We start from the raw sequence: 9,700 nt of genomic DNA on the forward strand, positions 1-9,700 counted from the left end.
AGAAAAATTACTAGTTATACCTTGTAGAAAAAACCTCTTGATCTTCTACCGTATTCCTCTTCTAACCTCGGACGTTGTGTGGGCAACGATCTTCCGAGATGAGAAACCACCAACCACCTTCTTCTCCTCCTAGCTAGGTTCGGCCACAAAAGAAGAAGCTTACCAAGGAAGAAAATCAAAACACTAACCAAGCTCCAAGAGATGCTAGCTTTTTCTCCTTCTTCTTCTTCTTCTTCAAGTAGTATCCGGCCATCACAAGAGCTCCAAGGGAGAGAGAGAGGTTCGGCCACCACAAGAGGAAGAGAGGGAGAGGATGGCCGGCCACACCAAGGAACAAAAGAGGGAGAGAAATAATAGAGGTTGTCCCCCATGAAGGCACCCTCACCCCTTCTTTTATATTCCTTGGCCTAGGCAAATTAGGAAATTTAATTACAATAAAATTTCCTCAATTTCTTTGACATGATTTAATTGAGAAAAATAAAATAAAATTTTCCCAATTGAAATCTTATGGCCGGCCACATCAATGAAGAATAAATTGGACAAGTTTCAATCAACAATTAAAACTTCCTAATTTGTTTCCGAAAATTTAAAAAAATAAAATTTCTCTTCAAAATCTCTTCATGGTTGATAAAAGGAAATTTTTATAATTTTAATTTTACAACATGTGAATAATTTTTAAAGAGAAAATAAAATATCTCACCAATCTACAAATAAGGAAAGAGATCTAATCTCTTTCTTTAATCTTTTGTAGATCCTTTTAAGAGAGATATTTTAATTTTAATTCTCTTTAATAAATTATATCTCCCACATAATAAAAATTAAAATTAAAATTCTTTTTAATTTAATTATGGCCGGCCCCCACTAGCTTGGGTTCAAGCTAGGGTCGGCCACCCATATACCAAGCTTAGGTCGGCCCTAGCTTGGTTCCCAAGCTAGCTTGGCCGACCCCTTATGTGGGTATAGAAGGTGGATATAGGTGGGTATAGTACTCTATAAATAAGAGGCTACGATAGGGACCGAGAGGAGGAATTGGTTTTGGTCTCCCGATAAAATTAAGCATCCCGTGTTCGCCCCGAACACACAACTTAATTTTATCAATAATAATTCATTCCACTAGAGAACTATTATTGAACTACCGCACCAATCCCAAATTACATTTTTGGGCTTCTTCTTATTATGAGTGTGTTAGTCTCCCTGTGTTTAAGATATCGAATGTCCACTAATTAAGTGAGTTACTGACAACTCATTTAATTAATATCTAAGTCCAAGAGTAGTACCACTCAACCTTATCGTCATGTCGGACTAAGTCCACCTGCAGGGTTTAACATGACAATCCTTATGAGCTCCTCTTGGGGACATTATCAACCTAGTATCTCTAGGACACAGTTTCCTTCTATAATCAACAACACACACTATAAGTGATATCATTTCCCAACTTATCGGGCTTATTGATTCATTGAACTAAATCTCACCCACTGATAAATTAAAGAAATAAATATCAAATATATGTGCTTGTTATTATATTAGGATTAAGAGCGCACACTTCCATAATAACTGAGGTCTTTTTTTCTTTATAAAGTCAGTATAAAAGAAACGACCTCAAATGGTCCTACTCAATACACTCTAAGTGTACTAGTGTAATTATACAGTCAAGATAAACTGATACCTAATTACACTACGACCTTCTAATGGTTTGTTCCTTTCCATTTTGGTCGTGAGCTACTGTTTATAATTTATAAGGTACTGATAACATCATCTTCTGCATGTGACACCACATACTATGTTATCTTCAGTATAAATTAATTGAACAACTACAACTAAATGTAGACAATTTGACCAAATGTGATTCTTTATTCATAATGAATGTTTACAAAGCTTAGGCTTTCAGTATACACTCCAACAGGATGACCTGGTATTTGAGTATGAGTCATTACCATTAGCTCATGGTGTCTGGGTAGCCCTTAAAGAAAAGTACAGTGGAGTAAGTCTCAGTAAGCTTTGTCAGCTAACAATTAAGTTTGATAGTTGTAAAAAATGCTCAAATGTTACCATGACCCAACATCTCAAGGAGATGAGTAACATGATTCGAGAGCTTAAGACTGCTGGTTATGTGTTGATCGATGAAACATAATCTAACTCATAGTGAAAGTATCTAGACTTTCACTGATGTCTCATGCTATGTTGAACTTGAGGCGGAGAGGATTGAATCCGTAAGGATTTCTGGTTAAGCTTTTGTAGCTGAAGGTTCTAGTTCCAAGAATAAGAAAAGATGGTTTAAGAAAGGAAAGGGAAAAGGAAAGGAGGCTAGTGTCGTTGTTGTTAAAAACCAAATCAAAAAGAAAAGAAAGAAATATGGACAAAAACCTAAGAGTAAGTTGACTTGCTTCAACAGTGGCAAGAAGGGTCATTTTGCTCGGGATTGTACTGAGCCTAAAAAGGTAGATCCATCTTTAACTTCTTTCCACGAGCATTATGTTGCAAGTACAGTGTTGTTAACTGATTCTTATCCTTTGAATTGTAGATTTAGGAGCAACGAACCACGTAGCACGTGATCGAGCTACATATGTGGAGTATCGTCGGGTACTAGCTAGCAACAAATGGATATATGTAGGAAACAATGTAAGAATTGAAGTCAAAGGATTTGACACTTACAAGCTCAACCTACGTGCTGGGCGCACCTTGTTTCTACATGATGTTCTGTATGCTCTTGAGATTCGACGGAATTTGGTTTCTGTTATATGTCTTCTTGATTTAGGTTATTGTGTAAATTTTTATAGCCGTTGTGTGGAACTTCGAATTAACTCTGTGTTAATTGGGCATGGTTATGTAACAAATGGTTTTATGGTTCTTGATGTAGAATCAAATAATAATGATGGTTGTTTTTCAAACATTGCTCTTACTAGTAATGCTGATGTTAATGATGAAATTTGGCATGCTAGGCTAGAACATATAGGACAAGAACAAATGAATAGATTAGCTAAAAAGGACCTTTTAGGCACTCATGCTAAGATTAACTTGTCTATATGTGAGCATTGTCTTACCAGAAAGACAACTCAAAAACCATTTGGCAAGGCTATAAGGGTTGAATCACCATTGCAAATAATTCATTTGGATATTTATGGTCCAATGAATATGAAGGCTAGAAACGGGAGTTCTTATTTCATTACATTTATTGATGACTTCACACGTTTTGGTTATGTGTATTTGATTTCTCATAAATGTGAAGCATTAGATTACTTTATTCGTTACTTGAATGAAGTTGAGAATCAATTGGAACGTAAGGTTAAAATCTTGCGCACTAACTGTGGAGGTGAATATTTGTCCGATCAATTCAAGACAATGTGTAATGAGAATGAGATTATTTGACAGCTAACTATCCCTTGAACTCCACAACAAAATGGGGTTGCTGAAAGAAGAAATATGACTCTTCTTGAAATGGTTAGGTCTATGATGACACAGGCTAATTTGTCAATCTCCTATTGGGGAGATGCATTATTAGTTGCGGCTTATATACTTAACAAAGTGTCTTCAAAGTCAGTTTCATCTACCCCACATGAACATTGGACAGACAGAAAGCCGGATTTAAGTAATCTAAGACCTTAGGGGGGGGCAGTTGCCTGCGTTCATGATAAGACTCACGGACATGAAAAATTAGGACCCAGAGGTAAGAAGTGTATCTTTATAAGGTATTCTGAGACTTCTAAAAGTTATATTTTTATTGGTGAGTGACAAGATGGAACCATCTCTGAAATAGAGTCAAGATATGCTATTTTTCTTGAAATTGAGTTCCCAACACGAGGTGAAGTTGATAAGACAATTCCTCTATATGAGATAGAGGAGGAGGATAATGTTCCTTTATCAACAGATCAGGAGATGTCTGAATCTAGTTAGCCTAGTGGGAGTAATTTGCCATTGAATGAGTCAGTTTCTCAATAGTCTAACCTATGAAGAAATAGTCGTCGGATTATCCCTCGAAGAAGGTATGACATTGAGAATGAGGCATTGATGATTCTCTCAGTTGATGATGAGGAACCTCGAACAGTTGAGAAAGCTTTGAGAAGCTCGGTAAGAGAAAAATGGAAAATTACAATGGATGAGGAAATAAAGTCAATGAGAAAGAATTAAGTTTGGAATTTAGTCGATCTTCCTCCGGGCCGAAGTGCTATTGGGAATAAGTGGATTCTCAAAATAAAGAGGAAAGAAGATGGATCGATTAATCGATACAAAGCTCGATTAGTTACAAAAGGACATACCCAAATGGAGGGTATTGATTTTGAAGAGACATTCTCCCCAGTTATGAAGTTTATGGCAATACGTGTCATCCTAGCTATAGTAGCACAATTTGACATGGAATTACATTAGATGGATGTAAAAAAGGCTTACCTTAATGGTAATCTTGACAAAGAAATCTATATGGTACAATCAGAAGGTTATGTTGCTGAAGGCCAAGAGAATAGAATATGTAAACTTAAAAGTCTATATATAGGCTAAAGCAAGTGTCAAGACAATGGAACATGAGATTTAATGAAGTCATTTTATCTTATGGTTTCGAAATGATCAATGAGGATCATTGTGTTTACCTTAGAAAGGAAAAAGGAAAGTTTGTCATTTTATCATTATATGTTAATGATATGCTAATAGCTGGAAGCGACATAAAGTGTGTGATAGAAGTCAAATCTTGGCTTTCATAACAATTATATAGGAGAAGTAGAGTACATCTTAGGAGTGAAGATTATTAGAGATCGATTAAAAGGCTTTTGGGTTTATCTCAAGAAGCTTATATCACTAAGATGCTACAACACTTCAATATATCATATTGCAATATCGAACAGACGCCTATAGCGAGAGGTATTGTTTTGAGCAAAAGTATGTATTCTAAGACTTATGAGGAAATAGTCCGAATGAAGAAAAAATCATATGTCAATGTTATTGATAGTTTAATGTACACTATGTTGTGTACTTGTTCTGATATTAGCTATGCTGTTAGCTTAGTTAGTCGTTTCCAATCAAAGGAACAGCAGATTATTGCCTCTGTTTCCAAGGATCATATATGAGCCTGAGTGGTTATACAGATGCAGATTGGGCAGGATACCTTAATGACAGAAAATCCACATCTGGCTATGCCTTCTTGATGTATGGTGGCGCCATCTCATGGAACAGCAAGAAGCAGGCTTGTGTAACCTTGTCAACAATGGAAGTTGAATATGTGGCTTGTGTAGTGGCTGTGCAAGAGGCTGTCTGGCTAAGAAGGTTCCTGAAGCATCTGAAAAGTGCTGAGAACAGTGGGAGTCCTGTTAAAGTGTACTGTGAGAGTCAAGCTGCAATAGCTTTTTCCAAGGATCCCAAATATCACAACAAAGGCAAGCATATAGAAATTAAGTATAATTTTGTAAGGGATATTGTTGACAAGAAAAAGGTAATTCTTGAGTACATCCCTATATAAAATATGCTTGTTGATCTTTTTACTAAGTCATTGACTAAAGAGTCATTTCATGGACATGTGAAGTCTTTGGGACTTCGAAAAATGTAACTTATTGTAAAGACATTTTGATAAATGAAAAATGTCATGATCTATTCAGTGTATATGTCTTTGTTACATTCGAATAAAAGTCTCGATAAGCATGTTGACAGATTGAGATTGGTCCACTCACGTGGACAATCGTCTCTATCTGTTAAGTACGAATAGAAGTAAGACTGTTGCTTATGGGATAGCTTATGCAGCTATGAATAGAGACATACCTGTAAGTTAAGGTCGCCTTGATAATTGTGTCAAGATGAGATCATTTATGTAATGATCAGAGTAAATGCACCCACCATTTACTGAATCTGCTTAAGGCCAGATTAGAATTCATGTGTTGAATTCAGGATTAGACATTAGGCATGTCTAGATCGAAATCTGTACGATGTTAAATTTTGAGAAAAACATGCACTCTTTTTAGTAAAGAGAATAACATCGTAACATGTGATTCATACCACATGTGCTATGGCGACAAGAAGGGTAGTAGGAGAATGGATCTCTGCTTCTCTGCTATGTGAGACCCTTGAGATTATAAGTTAATCTCAATCTTACCCTAAGTGACTATTTAGCTATCTACTTGAAGTTCTGATCAGTGTCTGTTACTTTAGTATGTTTCCTATTGGCTATGGATGATTCGGTCTATGAGGCATAATTAGGAAAGCGACTCATTAGAATGAATAGATTCTAGCTAAAAAGGAATATTAAGATTGATTTACATCTGTGATATTTATTCACTGGTACCAGTTACATTTTTTTCAGTATATAAAATGTGATTGTGAATAATTTGTTTAATTGGAGATGTTGAACATGCTCTTAACATATAGTCAATATGAGGGATTAGAGATGTTTATAATGATGTAAATAATTTAATCTGAGGTAAAGGCAAGTCATTGATGTCTCTAATTCATTCTAAAGAGTAACTATGTAAGGTGTAACAATCTTCTTAGCAATAAATGCTCAATATGCTTGCTGTCGCATGAACCATTTTCCTTAATGTATGGAATGGAGGATGTTCTTATTTGGTCTTTGTGACAAATTAATTTATGCTCTGGTCTTCGTGACTTGATCAATATAAAGTCTATGTGACTTAATTGGTCTTTGTGACTAATTAATTTTGCTCTGGTCTTCATGACTTGATCGTCAAATAGTCTATATGGCTTAATCGGTCTTTGTGACCAATTAATGTTTGCTTTGACATTGTGACATGATCACCTTGTAATCTATGTGACTGATATGATCTATGTGATCAGAAAACCTTTTTGAATTGACTTGGACAAGTGGGAGATATTAGACGTTGCATCAGTTGCAACGTCAGGAAGATGAAGGGGTACCCATTCACCTTCATCTTCCTCCATTGAAAGCTATCAAAGCATCAGTTAGTAACTGATGTTTTGCTTCCTATTTAAAATGGCGTCCAAGAGTAATCGGGAGAGGGGGCAAGAAAAAAAAAAGGAAGAGACGACGGTGAGCAAAGGAGAACATCCGAGAGGAAAGGGATTTGAATCGTGAACCTTGAAGTACTTTCCGGTTACCTGTGATCGTGCTTTTGACAGCAACGACGTCCGATGACTTCTTCGATTTTTTCGGAAGATCATTGTGAGTTATTTATAGTTTAATTTTGTTCTTTATTTCATGCTCTCAAAGATACAACACAAGAAGTCAGGGTGTGCCCCATAAGACAGGGTGCGCCCAAGAAAATGGTTGCGACTCAGAAGTCAGGGGTACCCAAAAGTCAAGAACCGACTGAATTTTTCTTTGGTCAGAACTACCACTTCAATATATTAAGTGACAATCTTTTTTTATCAGTCACTAATTACTCTCCGGATCATTCATCCTGACTCAAATTATGCAATGTTCCTATTTTAAGTCAAAAGTAGTTAAACCTTGAAAGACGATTAATAATATAAGCCAATTTGAAAGAGTATGCCGATATCCATCGACGTGATTTGATGGCCATCAAATTAAGTCAGTAAGCACTAATATTAAGTCGGTGGTAGCAGAACCATAAGGGGCACATTTGCTTAAAAAAAAAAAAAAAAAAAATTATTATCCCCTAAACATATTACAATAGTCAATAAATACTTAAATTAATTTTATTTTAATTTTTTTTTAAACCAAACACTATAACCTAATTAGAAAGCCTAAACCCTATAGATAAAATCTAAAAAAAAAAATAGTTTTAACATTATACTCAAAGTCTGAACCCTATAAATAAAATCGTAAAGAAAATTTTTAATTATTTTTTAATTTAAAAATAAAAAAAATAAAAAACGTTGATATTGTGCGCGACGTGTACAGTCGCGCACTGTGCACATCGCGCACAATATCAAAATATATATATATATATATATATATATATATATATATATATATATATATATATATATATATATTTATATATTTATTTATTTATTTATTTTATGCACACCTAAAAAGTTTTTTCAATTTAATTTTTTTATTCTTATTACTATAATTAAATTTAAATTCTAAAAGTAAAATTTTATTAGTATAACAAAAAATTAAAAAAAATAAAATCAAAAATAAAAAAAATTAAGAAAAATATTGAAATGTTAGTTGTCGCGTACTTGTCCGCAGGATAATTTTCTTTTATATATAGTGATTCCAATCATACATACCTTTTTTATATATAAAGTAGCACACAACAATGCAACAATAAAATTAATACAAGTTGTCATGATCCCTTCGTCAAAAAACCGAGTATATAAGTGAAGAGTTCATGCCTTTGTTTGTTCATCTAATAATAATAATAATAATAATCATTAGTGAAGAGTTCATTACCCATCATCTATTCATCTTCTTCGCGCAGCAGTCTCTCTCTGGGCGTTGAAGTAAACGGCGGCGACGGGGAGACCCAGGGCGTTGTCGTCGGCAAAGGCTCGGGTGCTGAATCCGTCTCTCGCCTCCGGCGCCTGCACTGTCTGCCTCGCCTTCTGCTTGAACAGCACGAAGATGAACCTGTGGATGCCCATCAACGGCTTCGGACTCTCGTACTTCACTATCTCTCTACCTGCATGCACTATACTCCATCAAAAATCACATATACGATCACGAGTTCAATTGAAGATCAGTCAACTCACCGAATGAGGCATTGGTTGTGCCAGGGATATCAGTGACGATCCTGAAACCAACAGCTCCACATTTCACTACTGAGACAAAAAAGAATCACGTACGTACAGTAATCGACCAAAACTCGTAATAATATACTGACCAGTGCAGGTGTTCTCTCAGGTGGGGGTCGCTGGGACTCGGAGCATCAGGGTCTATAAAAATCTGCAAATCGATCGATTCGACAGAAAAAAAACCTAAATGGATGCAATATATATATATATATATATATTTTTTCAAAAATATAAGTATAGCATACGAGTGTGTAGAAATTCCTCATGTCCTCCCCTCCGACCTCTACTCTGGGCTTTGCACTGACAGCAGAGGGCATGAACTCGTGCCCATTGTGCACCTGCTTGTTCCCTCCATACACCACCTCCATCTTCAAGCTCGCACTGAAGCCATCCAGCACGTCCCCTATCACTCCCCCCACCCTCAGCGGATCCAGCATGGCCCTGCCGCCCATGGCGCGAGCCTCAACGGCCTCCAGTTTGTGAATGAATGAATGCGGACGAGTGATCAGGACCGGCAGGGGAGGGCAGGATTTATAAAGGGAGGAGCAAAAGGGGGAGGGGGGGATTGGATTCTGGACTTTGCTATGTGTCGAGTGGAGAAGAAAAGAATAAGAAAAAAAAGGGTTTGAAAAATGCATCACATGATCTGAGCTTGGAGGAATATTGAGGGTTCGTGATGATTTAACTTGTTTATGATATCTTTGGGCAGCAGGATGCTCTGCTCGGAGGTGATGTACCTCCATCACGAGAGAATCAAAAATGGGCCTAAAGCATACTTACATCTGTGCGATCTTGGGAGAAAGTTCATGTTGTTGAAAATGTGCGCAAAGAAAAAGTGGAAAAAGATCGATAGAGACTTTCAAGGGTAACTTCGATCAGTGGATACTGTCTGAACTAGTGTATAATTGCATTTAGGTGTTTTTCTTTAAGTTTGGTACGGAGTGAGGCGGAGGTGCAACTAGCTGAGTCAGAAAATGTATAATTGACGGGAAAAAAAGAAAAATGTTATGCTCAACGAAAAAAATTCAAAGAAAAATTTAAT

General features: G+C 36.2%; 1 protein-coding gene across 1 annotated transcript; it reads right to left on the reverse strand.

The window, feature by feature from the left end:
• Positions 1-8,147: 8,147 nt before the first annotated feature.
• LOC122040078 (CEN-like protein 1) lies at positions 8,148-9,170 on the reverse strand. The gene is made up of 4 exons (XM_042599444.1): positions 8,904-9,170; positions 8,748-8,809; positions 8,617-8,657; positions 8,148-8,546 (listed from the first exon to the last, which is right to left on the reverse strand). The coding sequence occupies exons 1-4, from the start codon at positions 9,108-9,110 to the stop codon at positions 8,329-8,331; spliced, it is 528 nt and encodes a 175-aa protein (XP_042455378.1). The 5' UTR covers positions 9,111-9,170; the 3' UTR covers positions 8,148-8,328.
• Between the last annotated feature and the right edge of the window lie 530 nt (positions 9,171-9,700).

The sequence above is a fragment of the Zingiber officinale genome, chromosome 2A (assembly GCF_018446385.1).
Source record: "Zingiber officinale cultivar Zhangliang chromosome 2A, Zo_v1.1, whole genome shotgun sequence".
Taxonomy (NCBI): domain Eukaryota; kingdom Viridiplantae; phylum Streptophyta; class Magnoliopsida; order Zingiberales; family Zingiberaceae; genus Zingiber; species Zingiber officinale.